Source organism: Hypomesus nipponensis, chromosome 26 (assembly GCF_054491055.1).
Source record: "Hypomesus nipponensis isolate SF chromosome 26, ASM5449105v1, whole genome shotgun sequence".
In the NCBI taxonomy this organism is placed as follows: domain Eukaryota; kingdom Metazoa; phylum Chordata; class Actinopteri; order Osmeriformes; family Osmeridae; genus Hypomesus; species Hypomesus nipponensis.
Window position 1 is genome coordinate 10,790,763 of NC_140386.1, and position 20,903 is coordinate 10,811,665.

General features: G+C 51.9%; 1 protein-coding gene across 4 annotated transcripts; it reads left to right on the plus strand.

The window, feature by feature from the left end:
• Nucleotides 1-8,243: 8,243 nt before the first annotated feature.
• tie1 (tyrosine kinase with immunoglobulin-like and EGF-like domains 1) lies at nucleotides 8,244-20,150 on the plus strand. 4 transcript variants are annotated; one of them, XM_084692970.1, is made up of 23 exons: nucleotides 8,262-8,557; nucleotides 9,197-9,490; nucleotides 9,653-9,763; nucleotides 10,056-10,211; nucleotides 10,323-10,454; nucleotides 10,789-10,929; nucleotides 11,700-11,828; nucleotides 11,958-12,103; nucleotides 12,606-12,750; nucleotides 12,971-13,129; nucleotides 13,306-13,443; nucleotides 14,000-14,299; nucleotides 14,493-14,783; nucleotides 15,071-15,264; nucleotides 15,446-15,656; nucleotides 15,766-15,876; nucleotides 16,769-16,959; nucleotides 17,132-17,245; nucleotides 17,386-17,456; nucleotides 18,217-18,257; nucleotides 18,760-18,856; nucleotides 19,035-19,134; nucleotides 19,442-20,150. In XM_084692970.1, the coding sequence occupies exons 1-23, from the start codon at nucleotides 8,500-8,502 to the stop codon at nucleotides 19,511-19,513; spliced, it is 3,402 nt and encodes a 1,133-aa protein (XP_084549096.1). In that variant the 5' UTR covers nucleotides 8,262-8,499; the 3' UTR covers nucleotides 19,514-20,150. The 4 variants fall into 4 exon arrangements, 3 of the variants coding, with proteins under 3 accessions (XP_084549096.1, XP_084549098.1, XP_084549097.1); XM_084692971.1 differs by lacking the exon at nucleotides 8,262-8,557 and adding an exon at nucleotides 8,593-8,942; XM_084692972.1 differs by lacking the exon at nucleotides 14,000-14,299 and having other exon boundaries at nucleotides 8,263-8,557.
• Nucleotides 20,151-20,903: the final 753 nt, after the last annotated feature.

Below are 20,903 nucleotides of genomic sequence, written 5' to 3' on the forward strand. Positions count from 1 at the left end.
TGAAAGAGGTGTGTACATCACGGTGGTTTTCACCAAGGTCGAGTTAATGAATAACGTTGTCGTTGCATAGGTGTTCTCCCGCCCACTTTCCCGTTTCGACCAATGGCGTGCCATGTCTTCCCAGTCACATATTGCCATATCTTCAGACTGGGGAGAGGTTGGTTGCTATGAAAGTATATGGCTTGTAACCTGCATGTCATTGTTTGAACAGCGTAACCTAAGAGTACTTTGTTTGTTTCTCTTAGAAATATGTTGACTCTCAATATCTCCGTTTTTTGTCAGTTACTCATGCATACACACACACGATTTAGCTACATTTAACAAGATAGAGATGTGTGGATGGTTATGTGGCATTGGGTGACAAGATAGAGATGTGGGGAAGGTTATGTGGCATTGGGTGAAGACGTTCAGCCTTCAGGGCCTGGAGCCAGGAGCCCTCAAAGGAAAAGAGAGGTGACCCTAAAAACAATAGGGGCACATCCTGACTCTTCAAACAGACAGCGTGCGGCCGCCTCAGCGCCTCTCTCTCCTCTCTCTCTCTCTCTCTCTCTCCCTCTCTCCCTCTCTCCTCTCTCTCCTCTCTCTCTCTCTCCCTCTCTCCTTCTCTCTCTCTCTCTCTCTCTCTCTCTCTCTCTCTCTCTCTCTCTCTCTCTCTCTCTCTCTCTCTCTCTCTCTCTCTCTCTCTCTCTCTCTCTCTCTCCTTCTCTCCTTTCTCTCTCTCTCTCTCTCTCTCTCTCTCTCTCTCTCTCTCTCTCTCTCTCTCTCTCTCTCTCTCTCTCTCCCTCCCACTCTCTTCTCTCTGCTTTCTCGCTGTCCTTGGTCTCCTCGGCCGCCTTCACAAGGTGGATCTTGAGCCGTCAAACTGACCACTCAGCAGTGAAAGACGTACGGGGTTCCCCTCCCGTGTTGCCAGGGGCTGGTGCTGGCTGTCTCTCGTCGTGTGGCCTTGCAGGTGGGAGGTGAAGGTCCTCAGCAGGCCACCTGGGGAGGCTTGAGCGACTCCTTCAAGGAGGGAAATAACAACATGTGTGTTTGGTCCCTAACAATGGGCAGGGGGCTGTCTGAGGAAGAGCTGTGAGACTCACAGACTGCTGTACGAGAGAGACAGTCTGGCCTTGTGTTCACGGGGCATCTCAGGAACCGTCATTAAGCCTCACAGGATGCCATCTTACTTAAACTACTAAACGTTCTCCACAAATGTTTTTGTAGGGTTCGGGTTAGTTTGATTTCCTTGTTAATCGGTTGAAGGCGGGCAAGTGGAATCATATTTTTGTCAAGTCAGGACCAAAAGCTGTGAAGTGCTCTGGTGTTTTCCTACAGCACTGGGTCTGAGTATCCCCCATTCACTCAATTTATTTTTCTAACTCAAAATCCAAATTCGTCAGTATTCAAACTCGCAAGGAAAACGGATTTGTCCAAGTGCCGTGTTAATCTGTGATTTGTATCGCCTCTGTGTTTGGCTTGGCCTAACCGTGCATGTGAAAGATCTAACTAAAACAACAGCTTTATGCTGAGAAATAACTCTCTAAAGTGGAGTGCTCACATTATATTAAAACAACAACCGCCCCCAATGGCCCAACTCCCCGACCTGTGCTACTGCAGACTGAGTTGAATGAGTTATGTCATCCTTATGTCACCTCTATGTCTGTGTTTTTCCCTCGCCCGTCTTGGTGTCCAACTCTCATGTCATTTCTCTGTGTCTCAAGTGTTTCAAGTGTTCTGGAAGGATCCTGAGGTTATTTTAATTGGCCCAGGGCACTGGTCCAGGAGTGACATACAGATGAGCTTGGAGAAAAACAGAAAGATGATGTGAGAAGATGATGATTCCAGCTCTGTGTTTGTGTCGTTCACAGTTGTGTTGCTTTGGTCTCAGAAAAGCACGCTGGGCTGCTGGCGTCCCTCCACTATTTACAGATGTTTTCCCCTCTGGCTCATACAGCGGCCTGGAGAACTGAAGGCCTGGGGGCTGGGGGGGCTGGGGGGCTGGGGGGCTGGGAGGCTGGGGGGCTGGGGGGGCTGGGAGGCCTGGGGGGCTGGGGGGCTGGGGGCTGGGGGGCTGGGAGGCCTGGGGCGCTGGGGGGCTGGGAGGCTGGGGGGCTTGGGGGCTGGGAGGCTGGGAGGCCTGGGGGGGCTGGGAGGCTGGGGGGCTGGGAGGCCTGGGGGGCTGGGGGGCCTGGGGCGCTGGGGGGCTGGGAGGCTGGGGGGCTGGGAGGCCTGGGGGGGCTGGGAGGCTGGGGGGCTGGGAGGCCTGGGGGGCTGGGAGGCCTGGGGGGCTGGGAGGCCTGGGGGGGCTGGGAGGCCTGGGGGGGCTGGGAGGCTGGGGGGCTGGGGGGCTTGGGGGGGCTGGGGGGCTGGGGGCTGGGAGGCCTGGGGGGGCTGGAAGGCTGGGGGGCTGGGGGGCTTGGGGGGGCTGGGGGGCTGGGGGGCTGGGAGGCCTGGGGGGCTGGGAGGCTGGGGGCTGGGGGGCTTGGGGCCTGGGGGGCTGGGGGCGCTGGGGGGCTGGGAGGCTGGGGGGGCTGGGGGCTGGGAGGCCTGGGGGGGCTGGAAGGCTGGGGGGCTGGGGGGCTTGGGGGGGCTGGGGGGCTGGGGGCCTGGGGGGCTGGGGGCTGGGAGGCCTGGGGGGGCTGGGAGGCTGGGGGGCTGGAGGCTGGGCGGCTGGAGGCTGGGGGGCTAGGGGGATGGAGGCTGGGCGGCTGGAGGCATGGGGCCTGGGGCCTGGGAGGCTGGGAGACTGGGGGGGCTGGGAGGCTGGGGGCTGAGGGGGCTAAGGGGATGGAGGCTGGGGGGCTGAAGGCTGGGGGGCCAGAGGCCAGACACCCCAGCAGACAGGACAGGAGCCCCAGCCTAAAGCCTTCCTGTTTCTGCCCACTCAGGGCCCGCTGGGTGATTACTGCCCCATGCTTCCCTCACTTCCTGTCCACATATCAGCTCCTGCTGCTCCACTTCCTGCTTGCTGCCGAGCCGGGCTCACACATCTCTCCTTTTCCTTCTCTCACCCCCCCCCCCCTCTCTCTTTCTAACGCTCGCTCTGTCATGATATTGTGACTCTTTAGCTCTCCATCCAGTCTCAGAGTCGCTGAATCATTCGCTCTGCTGTGGCCTCCTAAGAGCCATCCATCGCAGAGCACCGTCTCTGTTTTACCCCTCTGGGCACTTTGAGGTGTTATTAAACTTCCTGTACTGCTGTAATATTCCAGAGACATTTTGGCTGGATTCAGAACCGCTCCCTTTTCCTTGATGTGTTCAATCCCAGTGGAATCCCTTTCTATTCTTGTAATCCTCATTTTATCTCAGCTTGCATGATATCAATGAGGAAAGCAGGCTATTCTTTCCCTGGCTGTCGCCCAGTGCTAACATGAGCTAGGATTTTGATAGCAATGGATGCTTGATATGTCGTTTTTTTGTGTATGTGCAGGAAAACAAGTGAAGCAGGTTCATGCAAGGGGACGCGAGACCTAGCGCGACTAGCAAATCGTCATCACGCGTCAGGAACACCCTCCTAATAGGGCGGGGTATATAGCAGGGATCCCAGCTCCTGCATTGCTAGTGCGACTCAAACTCTCTCGGCCTCCTGCGGCCTCCTCCCTTTTGTCTGGGTTTCTTTTTCTTCTTTCTCAGGGGGAATGCTGTCGCTGCTCTCTGCCCGGATGTCGAGACGGTGTCTCAGGAGACGATGTCTTCGTTGGGTGCGGCAGGGAGCCACTGTGAGCACAATCATACGCCAAATCAAATATTACAATAATGCATTGTATCATGTGGAATAAAGTATCGGTCAACAAAACTACTTAGTCCTCCTGCCTGAACCATAAAAAAACGTTGGTTCTGTTTTTGTACTAGAGGAGACTCAGTCCAGGTGTTTGTTTGGACTCCCCGAGCCGTGGACGCTGTGTCCATCTATACAGCACACACACACACACACACACACACACACACACACACACACACACACACACCCTGTGGTGTTGTGATTAAAGCTTCCCGATGCTATGGTTTTCCATAACCTCGTCACGTGTGTGTGTGTGTGTGTGTGTGTGTGTGTGTGTGTGTGATCAGACAGATCCCCAGCTTCTGTCCTGGGGTGTCAGTAAGAACGTTGGGCCACGTGAAGAGGGGAAAAAACCTGCACAGCTGCATTATGGAGATCACTAATATGCTGAATAAATATCTCTGAATGTCATTGTCCATTGGTCATTCGTCAAAATGCAGAAGAACCGTTTTTACCAAAAATGCGAGTTGTTGGACGCGAAACAACTCCACAAACTAATCGTTCTTCCAAATCCATCTGAGGAAAATGTCGATATATCACATTCTGACAGGAAAACAGAGTTTTTAGTGTGGCGAGAAGAGGAAGGGGACGGAGGGGAGGGGAGGCCAGGCCTGTCTGATAGCTGAGCTTGTGTGTGCCGTGTAATGAGATAGGGCAGGACTCGACAACACTGGCAGTAAGACTGCAAAGTCGGAGGAAATGGGAGGATGCATGGAAGGAGCCCTTTTTCCTTGGGTACTTGACTTGATTCATGAAGGCTGTGAAAACTCTCCCGAATGTGTACCAGCGATCCCAAATCCTCCCCCCTCCCCCTCCCCTCTGCTCTATACACACACACCCCAGACCCATCGGCGTGAGCATGGAGTGTGTGTGTGTGTGTGCTGGTGTGTGTCGGGTGTGTGTTCTGGGGCAAGCCACACACACCACGCATCGTGTGAAGTAACTTAACTTAGTAACTTTACAAAGTTACTTAGTAACTTAGTAACTTGTGAAGAATACTTAACGGATAACGTATCATCCTCACACACACACACACACACTTTCCACGCTGTCCTCGTATCCTCGTGACTCTGAACCCCCCATCCCTCAGTCCGTCCACCCATCTGTGCTCTGGTCGTCACCCGACCTGACGGGTCCCTAACACTGGCCCGTCCCCTGGGCCTGCTGAGTCCCACACCTCCCGTGTTTATTGTTCCTGCGGGCCGAGGCCACAGCAGGCGTGAGACTCCCTGACCAGTTTCTTCCACCGACACGATGGGGGGAACAGAGAGACAGAGAGAGAGAGAGACAGAGAGAGAGAGAGAGAGAGAGAGAGAGAGAGACAGAGGGAGCTAGAGAGAGAGAGAGAGAGAGAGAGAGAGAGAGAGAGAGAGAGAGAGAGAGATACAGAGACAGAGAGAGAGAGAGAGAGAGAGAGAGAGAGAGAGAGAGAGAGAGAGAGAGAGAGAGAGAGACAGAGACAGAGACAGAGAGAGAGAGAGGGTTGAAAGTTTGAGAGATGCCAGCCTGGGGGACCCATGTGCCTTCTGATCCCCTTCAGGACCGGTAAGAGTTGATCCTGTTTATCTCAGGGTGATCCTATGTATCACACTGCTACACACACACACAGGATGGGTGGGTGGGGGTGGGGGTGTGTGGGTGGGGGTGGGGGTGGGTGTGGGTGTGGGTGAGGGTGAGGGTGGGTGTGGGTTGGGAGAATGTCTCAGGAGGCTGAGAGGAGCTTCCGTCCCCCTACACCAGCTCACAGGGCCCAGGAGGAGACAGAGGTTAGTGCGTGTGGAACCATGCCAGCTCCCTAAACAATGGCTGGAAATGGGAATTTAACACAAACTTTCTCACCAAGTTCCAAAGCACCCCCCTCTCACTTCCACCCCTACCTTCCCCCCCACCCCCCACCCCCCTTCCCCCCCCCCTCGCCCCACCTGATCCCCTCAATACCAACAGCACTGAAAGCACAACTATTATATTATTAATAACCCTAACCCTAAATATCACTCAAATATGGCAGGTTTGAGCTGCTAAAAATTGTAAGTTCATGCTTGACATTTTACCAAAGACAAATCCACGCTCAATTGGTGATCAGTTCTTTGTTTTTGTTTTCTTTTACTTTTTCCTCAATGCAGTTTGAAACACCGTGATTTTCTGTCACAGGATCCAACAAAATTATGTCAGTTCAACATGACACGCCACCATGTGACAAGATGTATACATTACAACCATAGAAAACATATTTTGAAGATTTGTGTTGCATGTTGTGTTTTGGCTCTGCCGTAAAGAGGTAAGAAGGCTTTGTCTGGCCATCTCATCTTAAGCAAGCACAATAATCGCCAGCCATCGCTCTCACAACAAACACTGCTCATAATTACCACAGGACAACAAAGAGCCCAGAGGACAATAGCACATCTACAGGGACCAGTCTCCACCCTGCATATCCCCCTTGCACACACACACTCACACACACACACTCACACACACACACACTCTCTCACTTGCTCCTTGTGCTTGTGGAAGACTCTGCACCCTTGAGCCAAGCATCTATGTTGACACAGCATATAACCAGCATCCAGCTTTTTCCTTGTGGTTTCCTCTGTAGGAGTCCTCTTAGCACCACCACGCGGTCTGTCTGTAGGCTGTCTGTAGGTCTGTCTGTAGGTCTGTCTGTAGGTCTGTATGTCTGTCTGTAGGTCTGTCTGTAGGTCTGTCTGTAGGTCTGTAAGTCTGTCTGTAGGTCTGTCTGTAGGTCTGTCTGTAAGTCTGTAGGTCTGTCTGTAGGTCTGTAAGTCTGTCTGTAGGTCTGTCTGTAGGTCTGTCTGTAAGTCTGTAGGTCTGTCTGTAGGTCTGTCTGTAGGCTGTCTGTAGGTCTGTCTGTAGGTCTGTAGGTCTGTCTGTAGGCTGTCTGTAGGTCTGTCTGTAGGTCTGTCTGTAGGTCTGTAGATCTGTCTGTAGGCTGTCTGTAGGTCTGTAGGTCTGTCTGTAGGTCTGTCTGTAGGCTGTCTGTAGGTCTGTCTGTAGGTCTGTAGGTCTGTCTGTAGGCTGTCTGTAGGTCTGTCTGTAGGCTGTCTGTAGGTCTGTCTGTAGGTCTGTCTGTAGGTCTGTCTGTAGGCTGTCTGTAGGTCTGTAGGTCTGTCTGTAGGTCTGTCTGTAGATCTGTCTGTCTGTGTGTCAGCATTGTTGTTCATCTACTTACAGTAGTTATTTGTTTGACCTTCAGTTTCACACAGCTGGTCTAAGCCCCCTGGTGGCAGGGATCATGCACTGCACCTGCCTGTGAAGGTGAGGTCATCCAAAAGAGCAGATCAGCGTGTCATCACTGTCGTCTGGGTCACTAGTCACCTTACAGAGTGTTTGTGACAGGAAAGAGGAAGGCTTTTTCAAGCTGATCTGCTATTTGCAGTTGGAGGGAATTAGGGGTCACAGTTGTGAGTCGGAGAGACTGTCCAAACCTGAGCCAAGAGCTGGCAGATCCACTCTCAGGAAACATGGATACACGGATACTCTGGACCTCTTGGTAATAATGCACAATGTCGCAGTGAAATCGTGTGTCCTCACCTATTGAAATGACATTGAAACAGATGTTTTGTGTTTATCAGAAGTGTATTCTCCTGAAACAAAGGGGTAGAAATATAATAATCCTGGTTGCTGAAAAATAAAGAAAATCTGGAGCTGGTTAATTGAAAACAGGAAACCTTGAACAATAAGAAGTTGAGTCAACATCAATTGTCTGAGGCCATCAGGAAACGTAAGGAACATTAAATCAACCATTACGAAGTCCGGCCAGCAGAAATGAGAAAACGGGGCCTTGCACTGGACCGAAATGAGTTGCGGAAAGTGAAAAGCTGGACGTTTTCCATCAGATCAGAGTAAAAGTGATTGAGAAGACACAACAAACGGGGTGGTCATCACCCTAGATGTTCTGCAGAAGTCTACTTGAGCGTAAGATTGCAGAGACCAAAAGCGTTGCATTGAAGTTAAAGTACAAAGCTGTCCAGCTTGGCCAGAGCCCGTCCCAGCTGTTGTTATTGGGTCAGAAGAAGGTTGTTGTTGGTGCGGTTAGGGTTTTCTCCGCCGCTGAGTAACATCGGCACGCGTTTGATAGAAATGCATTTCCAGCTAGAAACGTGTTTATGAAAAATATACAGAAGAACATGCATATTCAGTTGGAAACTTGAAGTCAGATGAAAGAAGGTCTGGGTTTATTCAAGCACATGCATACTTTCACAACATCTTGTGTAACTGGTGGATTCAAATGTTGCTGACGTCTAAGCACACTGAAAATAATTTTGATAATATTCGTCACAGCTCCCGATTTGGAAGGACCGTTCGGAAAGAAAAAAAACATTTGGCAGAAGTTGACTTTAATAGGTAGATGGGCCTACCAAACGGCGTCTTATAGCTCTGGAATCAGAACGGAGTCCTTTGGCGCGCCAAGCAAGCTTTTTCCCCTCGTGACGTTCTTCCTTCCTATCCCACCCAGAGCCAAAGAGTAACCCGAGTGTACAACGAACTGAACAGTCAGACTTGGCTATATGAATGTCACACGATATCACAACCTCACAGGAATATATACACATCGCCAAACGGATTTACTTTAAGAGGAAATAACTGTGATTTCGGATTTATGGATACGCGTAAAAGCGCACGCTGTTTGGCACTGACAACCAGTCTTCGGAATGTAGACACCTTCCGTTTTAACTGAAGGATCTACTACTGATCTATTTTTCCGGATTGTTGCTATGGAAGAAATTGTTATGATCGCCGTCCTCAATTTTCTGTGCCTCCTTCGCTTGTCAGGTAAGTAGGAGGTAGTTCACAACCCTAAAGTGACAGACGGGAAAAGTTATTTCAAAGTAAAAAAATCATAAATAAAAAACATTTTCATGAATAACCAAACAACAAATTTAGCAAACAATCCATTGTTCTACAAACATTGACAACTGCTGAAAGCGTAGCACCTCTACCCAGATGGTGTTAAATAAGTATTTAGCTAAATATACAATTTACATGAACACACTTATACGCGCAACTGGCATAAGATTTCACAGTGGTCTGCCTCGTCCCCCGGAGAGAGCAGTCGCTCATCCTCGTTTCCTGTGATTGTTCTTCTGCCGTGTGGCCCACATGCCAGGGAAGAGGAATGTAGGACTCATATATCAACACTTCTGTGCCACCGTAAAGGGTTTGGAATAGTCACGACGCCAATTCTAGTCTTTATTGCATGTTTTATTTAAATCTGTCGTTTAGGAATGCCCATGCGTGGAATTTGTCATTATTTGTTTAGGTAGGATTTGCTTCAATCTTACTTATATTTTCTGATGGATAACGAAGAATAACGATTGGGAGTGGACCTGAGCGTCGTTAAATTCCCCAAACTTGTTATTAACTTCGTTTGGGTTTTGTAAGTGAATGACACAACGCTGCCTCTCCCTGCAGGTGCAGTGACAGAGATGGCCATGATCTCCAACATGGAGGTGTCCAGCTCGCTCTTCTCCCTGTCCTGCGTCACTGGAGAGAGGAACGCGGCAGACCTCAATCTGGACATCACCAAAGACTACCGAATTTTCATCCTCCCTTCAAAGCCCAATTTCAAGACCAAGAAACCGGTGCCAACACGGGTGGAGGCCGAGGGCTTTGAAGGGTTGGACTACATCGGCATCTTCTATTGTGAAGCCTCGTCGTTGGACGCCACTCCGATCGATAAAATCACGCTCATTAACAACTACCAAGGTAGACAAACACACAACTCTCTGAACTTGCAAGCCTCACCTTCGTGTTATGAACCTTCCGAAATGTAACGTTACTTTTCATCCTAGATTACAAAGCGGGTTTTTTCTTCATATACTGTCGCGGTAGGGGCTATAGCTACAATGTACAGCGTTTCTCTTTCAGGGCTTTTCGTTCCGACCCATATCACAGTGACGGCGAACAGAGGAGACACGGTCCATCTGGACATGCACGTGGTGGGCTCCCAGAGGAGAGATGTGACGTGGAAACACAACGGTGAGTCCGCGAGCTGGCCAACCAAGGGCCTAATTGGCCTCTTTCCTGAGAGAAGAGTGGAGAAACAGACAATGGAGAGACGGGTTAGAGAGAGAGCGTCTGGTCACTGATTCGTTTAAAACAGTGATTGGGCTTTGACTTTGAGGATTAACGCTTCCCTGTGGAACCCAGTGTTCTGGGAGGATCTAAGACAATAACGTTTTTTGCTCGTTTCTTTTTTTGATTTATTTTTTACAAATAGCCCACTTTATTTTCAACTACAGACAAAACGATCACGTTTTCTGTTTTGCAGGGAACTACTACTACATGATCCACTCTAACGAAGTGACAAACAACACGGCAACGCTGACGCTGCAGAACGTCGGTTCCTCCAACGCGGGCATCTACAGTGCCAGCTACGTAGGCGGCAGTCCAATTCAGGGCGCCTGGATGCGGCTAATTGTCCGAGGTATGACAGAGGACATGGTCCTACGTCACTCATACACACACACACACACACACACACACATTACTACAGTGTGATGTAAGGTCTGGGTTCTGTCCCCCTGTGGTGTCCCAGACTGCCCCAGTCAGAAGTGGGGCATGTACTGTGACAAGGACTGTGCTGAGTGCCTGAACGGAGGGGTGTGTCACGATGGGGACGGGGACTGTCTCTGTCCCCCTGGCTTCATGGGGACACGCTGTGAGACAGGTACGTGTGTGTGTGTATGTGTACCCTGTGTGTGTGTGTGTGTGTGTGTGTGTACGTGTACCCTGTGTGTGTGTGTGTATACTATGTGTATGATGGAGAAAGAGATACATTTATAATATATGCATATAGTTAATATATTTATACATTTAAAACTGCAATGCACATTGTTTAGTATGTATGTGCATGATAACATTGGATATATATAAAATAACAACATATATATGTTATGTTTCTGTTATGTATAGCTGTTAGGTATAGTTAGTCTTTTATAGTTGATTTTCATATGACGTAGTTCAACATGGACTGCCCTGCTCTGTGTGTCGTTGTGTTCCAGCCTGCAGAGAGGGCATGTTTGGTCACAACTGCCAGGAGTCCTGCAGGTCAGAGCAGAGCTGTAAAGGCCTCCGCTTCTGCCTGCCAGACCCTTACGGCTGCACCTGCGCCAGCGGCTGGTCGGGCAACCGCTGCAGCAGACGTGAGTGCAGCTCCACACATCCAGGACACCAGTCAGTCCATGTGGTGGCTTGGGCCGTGTCGGTCGGGGTATTTTCAACATCACCAGACCTGGTGGGCTGAACACAGAGCTCTGAGCTGACAGGTGTCTCTGTGTGTCTCTGTGTCTCTCTGTGTCTCTCTGTGTCTCTCTGTGTGTCTCTGTGTGTCTCTGTGTGTCTCTGTGTGTCTCTGTGTGTCTCTGTGTCTCTCTGTGTGTCTCTGTGTCTCTCTGTGTGTCTCTGTGTGTCTCTGTGTGTCTCTGTGTGTCTCTGTGTCTCTCTGTGTGTCTCTGTGTGTCTCTGTGTCTCTCTGTGTGTCTCTGTGTGTCTCTGTGTGTCTCTGTGTGTCTCTGTGTGTCTCTGTGTCTCTCTGTGTGTCTCTGTGTGTCTCTGTGTCTCTGTGTCTCTGTGTGTCTCTGTGTCTCTCTCTGTGTCTCTGTGTGTCTCTGTCTCTCTGTGTCTCTCTGTGTCTCTGTGTCTCTCTGTGTGTCTCTGTCTCTCTCTGTGTGTCTCTGTGTGTCTCTGTGTGTCTCTGTGTCTCTCTGTGTGTCTCTGTGTGTCTCTGTGTGTCTCTGTGTCTCTCTGTGTCTCTCTGTGTGTCTCTGTGTGTCTCTGTGTGTCTCTGTGTCTCTCTGTGTGTCTCTGTGTGTCTCTGTGTGTCTCTGTGTGTCTCTGTGTCTCTCTGTGTGTCTCTGTGTGTCTCTGTGTCTCTGTGTGTCTCTGTGTGTCTCTGTGTGTCTCCTTCCTCCAGCCTGCATGAAGGACATGTACGGACCTGACTGCAAGCTGAGCTGCCAGTGCAGGAACGGGGGCGTTTGTAACCGCTTCAGCGGGTGCCTGTGTCCTACAGGCTGGAGAGGGAAGCACTGCGAGAAGTCAGGTGAGCAAAGTCAGAGGGTTTGGCCGGTGTCCATCACATCTCATTTATCATCATCGTCCTCGTCATCATCATCATCGCTTCCCCCTCTTTCTCTCTCACCACCGTCTCTCATCTCGTTGATCCTCCCAGACCGCGCTCCCCAGATCCTGGACATGACCAGTAGTCTGGAGTGGAACCTGCTCTCCAGCCCCAAAATCCAGTGCTCCGCCACGGGCAACCCTCTGCCCAGCCACACCAGCATTGAGCTACGCAAGCTGGACAGCACCGTGCTCAAGGTAGGGCCTGGAGGTCTGGGGTCCTGGAGGGATGGAGGTCGGGGGGCTGGAGGACTGGGGGGGCTGTGGGGGCTGGAGGTCGGGGGGCTGTGGGGGCTGGAGGGCTGGGGGCTGTGGGGGCTGGAGGTTGGGGGGCTGTGGGGGCTGGAGGTTGGGGGGCTGTGGGGGCTGGAGGGCTTGGGGGGCTGTGGGGGCTGGAGGTCGGGGGGCTGTGGGGGCTGGAGGTCGGGGGGCTGTGGGGGCTGGAGGACCGGGGGGCTGTGGGGCTGGAGGGCTTGGGGCTGTGGGGGCTGGAGGTCGGGGGGCTGTGGGGGCTGGAGGACCGGGGGGCTGTGGGGGCTGGAGGGCTGGGGGCTGTGGGGGCTGGAGGTTGGGGGGCTGTGGGGGCTGGAGGGCTTGGGGCTGTGGGGGCTGGAGGGCTTGGGGTCTGCTTTAAATGTAGTTACCAGAGAAAGTGTTGTGGGCTGGTCACTGAGCAGTGTGTCATCTCCTGTCCCCCCAGGCCTCTCGCACCACCATGGACTCCAACAAGAGCACGGCTCAGTTTGAGATCTCCCAGCTGAATGCGGAGCACGGGGGCTTGTGGGAGTGTCGGGTCTCTACTAACGGGGGGCAGGACTCTCGCAAGTTCAACCTCACCGTCAAAGGTGAGCAGGACAGAGAGCTGCCCCGGGGTTGACTACATCACCTGGATGTTTTTTGGGTTGGATTGTCTCCTCTTTTGGGTCTCACTCTCTTCTCCCTCTCCCTTTCCTCTCTCTCTCTCTCTCTCTCTCTCTCTCTCTCTCTCTCTCTCTCTCTCTCTCTCACTCTCTTCTCCCTGTCTCTCCCTCCCTTTCTGTTCCCTCTCCCCCCCCCCCTTCCCAGAACCCCCCATCCCCACCACGGCCCCCAGGCTCCTGGAGAAGAGGAGTAAACAGCTGGTGGTGAGGCCTGTGGAGTCCTTCAGGGGAGATGGACCCATCATCTCCACCAAGCTCCTCTACAAGCCCATGGACAACGGGGTCTCCTGGTCCTCCATCATAGGTGAGCCGGCTGGAGGAGGCAGAGTTTGTCTCCTGCAGGGGGTAAGGTGGGCTTACGTGCAGTTATTTGGGCGTATATAATATTTTCGTAAAATATTATTAGAAAATATTATCTCAAAACAAAAAACAAAAAATCTTTGTTTGACCAAAGAAATCCTTGAAACTTCTTTCCCCCAGTGTACAGCTCGGAGCCCATCACTCTGATGAACCTGAAGCCGTCCACCAGGTACCAGGTGCGCGTGCAGCTCAGCCGGCCAGGCGAGGGGGGGGAGGGGCCCCCGGGCCCAGAGGCCTTCATGGAGACGGAGTGTCCAGGTAGGCGACACACAGCGAGCAGGGAGGGGGGCAGGGGGGGACACACCTGTCCATTTGAGCTTCCCACAGAGCAGAGGGGGGGGGTCGTTGTCTGAGAGTTGCCTGCAGGTGTTTTCATTCACCCCGTCAGTGAGGTGGTGTAGAGGGGTGTAGCGGGTGTGCTAGCGGCTGTGGGGAGCGAGGTGGAGGAGCGAGGTGGAGGAGCGAGGTGGAGGAGCGAGGTGGAGGAGCGAGGTGGAGGAGCGAGGTGGATCTCGTCGTGTGTGTCCTTAACGACACGCTGACTCATCCACAGTCCCTCTCCCACTGGGTAGACAGTAGTTCCTTCAGTGTTCAGTGTAGGATGGCAAATTGTTGTTTTCATACAGTTTTCCTCACTGCACTGCAGGCATGAATAGGCAAAAGACAAAAGTTTATGATTATTCACACTCTACATTTAGGGGGGGCCACGAGGGGGTCCAAGCTTGTTGTCACAGGGGCACACTGGCCTCCCCTGGGCCCCCTTCCTAGAACAGCCCCTGCTGCTTCTCTGACTGAGTGTTCTGTGTCGCCGTAGAGCCCACGGTCCGACCGGAGATTGACTTCAGCTCGCTGGAAGGCCGCAATGCCACCGTGCGCTGGCTGTTGCCCGGCAACACCGGCGATGCCGGCTCGGCCAGCGGCTTTTTAGTGCAGCTGTTTGGTCCCTCCCCCCCGCGGGACAAGCTGAGAGAGGTGATCACACTCCTCAATGTGCTCTCCACCAAGTTCCACAACCTGGAGTACAACCGCAACTACATGGTCCAAGTCAGCCTGCTCAACTGTGGCAGCCAGGGTCCGGCCTCTAAGCCCTACCACTTCCACATCAACAGCCAGGGTAACTAGAGCTCCTCTCATTGGTCAGAACAGGCAGGGGTGATGAGTGTGACCCCCCCCCCCCAATCCTGCCCAGAAAGTCTGTTTCTGGTCTGAGTCTGGTATTGACCGTAGTCGCTTAGCATCTTCGTTTAGCGTCTACGCTAACGCTGGTCTATTCTGGTCTAAACCCGCTTCGATGTCCCGTTCCCCAGGGCCCTCCTCCCCTCTCAACGTCCAGGCCCTGCCCCTGTCCGTGTCGGCCGTGCAGGTGAGGTGGCGCCCCCCGGAGGACCCCAACGGGGGCATCGTCAAGTACATCATTGAGTACCAGCCTGTTGGGCAGGGCAGCCCTCATCCCTGGGTCGACACGGACGACGGCAACAAAACCTCCAAGGACGTGATGGCGCTGAACGGCAGCACGCTGTACCAGTTCAGAGTGCGGGCCTTCTCTAAAGTACCAGGGGAGTGGAGCAAGTTTGTCCAGGCCAGGACCCAGGGTGACGGTGAGGGAGGGGCGATAGGCTGTTGTGGTGGTTGTGTTTGTGGAAGATATTTCAAACTGAGAGGCTCCTGCTTCTGACCGTGTTGATGGTTAGATCCTCAGAATCATCTTCAAATGTAAATGTCAAACTGTATTAAGTCTAATATCAGTACTTTCTTCTTAAAGTCTCTTTTCTATGTATCTCTCCTCTCCTACCACCTCCCCTCTGTCTCTCTCTCTTCCTCTCTCTCCCCTCCCATCTCCTCTCCTCCCCCACCAACCTTTGTCTCCCCCTCCCCCACCCTCCAGCGCCCCAGAGCTTTACCCCCACGACGCAGGAGGTGGGGGTCAGGGCGGGGAAGGAGGGTTACCAGCTCCTGGTGGCGGTGGTGGGCTCGGTGACGGTGACGTGCGTGACCATCCTGCTGGCTCTGCTGGCGCTCTTCTGCATCCGCAAGAGCCTGCTCAACCGCCGGCGTACCTTCACGTACCAGTCTGGATCGGTGAGGGGCAAACACACACACCATACTCACACACACCCATACTCACACACACATACCTTGCCTTTCTGCCGTAAGATTACGTGGAGAGCTACGATCAAACAGGAAACCTCTTCACCACAACTATTTTGTTTGTTCACATCGCGTTCCGTCCTGTACCGTCCACCACTCGATTGTTTCCCAGGGAGAGGAGACCATCCTGCAGTTCAACTCCGGGACCCTGACCCTGACTCGGAGGCCCAAGCCCACCCCGGACCCCCTCACTTACCCCATCCTGGAGTGGGAAGACATCAAGTTTGAGGACGTGATCGGGGAGGGAAACTTCGGACAGGTCATCAAGGCCATGATCAAGAAGGACGGCACTAAGATGAGTGCTGCTATCAAGATGCTGAAGGGTAATCAGCACACACACACACACAATGACACTGAAGTCCAAACAGTCCAGCCAACACACGCTGTATCTTTCCCAGTTCCTAACTTCATTGTGTGTGCTTTTCTGCGTAGAGTTTGCCTCGGAAAACGACCACAGAGACTTTGCAGGAGAGCTGGAGGTGCTGTGCAAGCTTGGCCAGCACCCCAACATCATCAACCTCATAGGAGCCTGTGAAAACAGAGGTGAGTGTGCCCCCTTCTGGACACTAAAGGCAGCGACAAGCTATTCTTTATTTTTATTTTTTTACTTTTAAAAAATAATTTTGACTTTGAGTGGAGCAATAAGATAAGTTAAACCTTAAATCTGGTTTCAGAGAGAAATGCCAACGCGCTGTAATCAATGCCGTCCTAAACGTTTTAGACTCTATATTCAGCAATTGCCAAGAAGATTGACTTGACAAGGTATCAGGCTTTCAATATTTATTTTGGATGTTTGCTAATGCCACAGAATGTGTGCGCATACGATACGAAGTAGTTAAAAAAACGTGCAGAACAGTTTTTTTCAGACCCGTGAGGCCCTTCTCATCTGCACCTGGGCAACATATCCTCCAAGTCAAACATCCTTTGCCTGCTGGAAGCATTTGCTTGGTCGTGTTTGTTTGACTTGACTCTACGCCACATAAGCAAACTGCTGCATGTCTCAATCTGGATTACAATCAGATGGACGGCATTCCAAGCATGAAAATCTCATTTCCGAGCCACATCCGTCGATTTCGTTCAAATAATCGAATCGCTGGTTTTATGTTCTTAGATCTTAGGTTGATAATATTAGGAGCAGCGAGATTTTATTTACAGTAAAAAGTGTGTTGAGGGAATTCAAAGTCTGTAATTCATCATGTTTTTTACATGCCTTGTCTTCAAGATGGTCTGACATACCGATTTCTCTCATGATTAGAGATTTCTTAATCTTATAATTAAACCTACAATGTTTATCAGGATGTCAAAGACGTCCCTACATTTCCCTAGTGTCATCCTTACTTTAGTATCCTCTGATTCTCTAATTCTGTCTCCTTCCACTCTCTCTCGTGCTCATTCTCCGTCTCCCTCCCTCCCTCCTTCCTTCCCTCGGGTGCAGGGTACCTGTACATAGCTATAGAGTATGCTCCCTACGGCAACCTGTTAGATTTCCTGAGGAAGAGTCGTGTCCTGGAGACCGACCCTGCCTTCGCCAAGGAGCACGGAACCGCCTCCACCCTCACCTCGCAGCAGCTGCTGCAGTTCGCTGTCGACGTGGCGACGGGCATGCACTACCTTAGCGACAAGCAGGTGAACTTTAATTCCGCTGCAAAAGTTTGCGGGAGTCAACTAACCCTAACCCTAAACTAACCCTAACTGTACCTAACCCTAAACTCACCCTAACCGTACCTAACCCTAAACTAACCCTAACCGTACCTAACCCTAAACTAACCCTAACCCTTTTCCCTTCTTCTTTTCTCAGTTCATCCACAGAGATCTGGCGGCTCGGAATGTTCTGGTAGGAGACAACCTGGTGGCCAAGATAGCCGACTTCGGGCTGTCCCGAGGGGAAGAGGTCTACGTAAAGAAGACCATGGTGAGTCCACATCCCCCTCCTCCTCGGGCACTGTGTTTCACAGCCTGCAGGGGGCACTCATGTGCTTCCAGCTCCCAAAAGAGGCTTGTTCTGACTCTCGAGCAAAACAGTGACTCGACATTCTCCCCGCTGGCCCACAGGGACGGTTACCGGTGCGATGGATGGCCATCGAGTCGTTAAACTACAGCGTGTACACCACCAAGAGTGACGTGTGAGTCTGTCCGTCTGAACGGTCCTCCCCAAACAGTCATCACGCTCAACGCCACGCTCAGTAACGCCTTGCACTGCTCCCAGTCGAAGTTTGACCACATGGTTCGCGGTGTCTGCAACGAAATGACAAAATGATCCCGTGGAATGACAACTGGTACATAAGTGCAGAGGAACTGATAAGTAACTGGCGGAAACACAACCAGTCCAGCTGTCAGATGGAACCTATTTATACACATCATAGAACATCTTGAAGGACTTGAAGGGCAATAGAAGGAAGTTGGTCTGGTTCGAGAAAAGAAACGTTGTACATTCCATGGGGTACACCACAGTGTGTGTGTGTGTGTCTGTGTGTGTGTGTGAGTGTGTGTGTGTGTGTGTGTCTGTGTGTGTGTGAGTGTGTGTGTGTGTGTGTATCTGCCATGTTTGTGCATGTGCCAGTCTAAAGATAATCGAGGTTTTAGCGTCAAACCGTTAAACACTTGTTTACGACAGAAAGGGACTGGAGCTTCTATCTGAATCTCTCAACAGTTTTCCTCACTTAAGTGAGCATAACTTGTGTTATTAAACAGTTGAGCTTGGTGGAAGTAAGCTGACACTAAACTCTCTAGCTGTTCACTGAGCCGTCAGTACCAATAGATGGAGTAAAAGAGATGTGTGGGTCGTCTCATGTTGGATGTTGTTTCATATTCAAAGTCTTGTCTTTCTCCTTTCTTATCTTCCTGTTCCGTCCTGTGTTCACCTCTACACCTTTTCTGTTTCAGCTGGTCTTTTGGCGTTCTTCTGTGGGAGATTGTGAGTTTAGGTAAGTTTAAGTTCATGTTTGAGTGGAATGGTGAGAATTTCTCATAGCTCTTGCTCACGTGATGAAAACAGGCATCTATTACAAACTTCTGAGTAAACACAGATCACAGAGTGTTTGTGGGTCTCACAACCACAGGATCTCAGTTTCAGTCTCCAGCTCAACACTTTGGGCAGAGGGAGGGGAAAAGAGGTTAGCACAACAAAAAAAATTAGGACTGTAGATTACATGAAGGTTCAACACATTTAAAGAATGCTACAGTGCAACGATGTCCAGGATGATGACAGACGCCGACACCTCCAACCTTTCGGCCCATTTAAACATACATTTTCTCTCTCCCTATATGTCTCCCTCCCCCTCTCCCTCCCTCCCCCCCTCCCTCCCACCCACCCTCCCTCCCTCCCTCCCTCCCCCTCTCCCTCCCTCCCTCCCTCCCCCTCTCCCTCCCTCCCTCCTCCCCTCCCTCCCTCCCTCCCTCCCTCCCCCCCTCCCTCCCCCCCCCCAGGTGGGACTCCTTACTGTGGGATGACCTGTGCAGAGCTGTATGAGAAGCTTCCTCAGGGCTACAGGATGGAACAGCCCAGAAACTGTGACGATGAGGTGTAAGTGCTCACACTTACACCTCACACAGTGCTCACACAAAAATAAGATTGTAATGAATGACTGTCAAATAATCAGATGATGCAGTTAGCCACCTTACCACTCTACTTTACTTGTTTAGTTTTTTTTAAATATAATGTCTTTTCTGTGTTGTACCAACACGTACCTGAACATGAACAGGTATGAGATGATGAGACAGTGCTGGAGAGACCGTCCCTACGAGAGACCTCCCTTCTCCCAGATCTCAGTTCAGCTCAACAGGATGCAGGAGGCCAGGAAGGTAAGGAGCCACCTCAAAACTCCCCCCTGCAGCTAGAACCATCTCCCTCCCTCCCTCCCTCCCTCCCTCCTTCTCTTCTCCCTCTCTCCCTCCCTCTCTCCCTCCCTCTCTCCCTCCCTCCCTCCCTCCCTCCCTCCCTCCCTCCCTCCCTCCCTCCCTCCCTCCCTCCCTCCCTCCCTCCCTCCCTCCCTCCCTCCCTCTCTGCTTTCTTAATCAGCTGAAAGGAAAAAAAAGTCCTGAAATTGTCCGCCTTCAGCCATGGCTTGTGTTTACTTCTGTGGCTGACTGTGAAACATCCTCCTTCCAGGCGTACGTAAACATGGCCCTGTTCGAGAACTTCACCTACGCTGGAATAGACGCCACGGCCGAGGAGGCCTGACTACCATCCCCCCCAGAGCCTGGCAGGACACGGAGCCCACGGGAGAGGCCCCGAGGTGGGGCACCGCGATACTGCCGGCCCCCTGCTGGTCCTCGGGCCTACCGGGCAAACAGGCACTCCACCGAGGCCTCGTGGCTGTAGAGGGAGGACCGTGGCAGAACGCTGGGGGGGATGGGGAGGGGGGGTCTCCTGGAACAACACAGGTCCCAGACCAACACCGAACTCTCCAGGATGTGGAGTGGTACTGGGAGGACCTGTGACTACACCACAGGGTCTGCAGGACGCACGCTATGACCTACGACCTGTGGGCTCTGAACTCTCACCCGGAGAGGACTCTGTCGAGGAAACGGACACGCAGTTTGAAGAGAGACAGGTTGAAGACAGAGAGACATGTAGCACTTGATCCAGCAATACGGGGGACGTGCTTTCCTAAATACAAAGTATATCCTTTGCTGTCGTCCTGAGAATGTTCTTGTATATAATGGACTGTATCTATACCAGTTAGACTTTAACTCACATCATATTTCACTCCTTATACTTATTTTCCTGCATTTGTAACATATGCTACCTTTAACTCAGAATGGTGTTCAATGTACGTTTTATTGGTATGTTTCTTAAATAAATCTTTCTGTGGTGACTGGACTCATCACTATGAAGCACGTGAACCACATCTTGTAATGTTTTTAAGAGAAAAGCAAAACTGACAAAGGTGATGACATATGCAGTTCTGGTGGGGGGTTGCTAGGGTTAATTGTAAAGGGGGAAGCGGCGTGGCCATATCAGGCTGCCTGAGAGTCAACATGTTGGGGTGACAGGGAGTAACCGCAGCCCTGGCTTCCACAGGCCCGAGGTTCAGAGGACCCCTGGCCCCCCTGCTGCACAGCGTTGATCTGTCACACAGTTTCCTCTTGACAAGGAGCCGCAGGCTCACTGGGCTGACACTAGCTTCCTGACTGTAGTCCCACACCTCCACCACACTCACGCACGCACACACACACGCATGCAGCCTACATATCGTGCATGCATGTACTCTTCAACAACTTTTCAATTTTGTTATTAATGTATTTTAGGATTGTTTGTCATTACTATCTTTGTAACTTGAAGCCTGGGTCCACTGGGTGGGTGTTTAAGTTAATCTTGTGCATCAGTAATGATGCCCCCCCTTTAAGCCCCCCACCCCCCTCTCAGCCCCCCACCCCCCCTCTCTGCCCCCCCCCCCCCCCGGCACCCTCCCCCCTCTCTCAGTGCCTGCCTCAATCCACACTCACACACATCCTGTGCCTCCAAGCCTATCAGATAGGGGCAGTCCCCGCCCATCACCCCCTAACCCCCTGCTCACACACACCCACCTACATCCCAGCCTCACTGGCTCACACACTCACACACACTC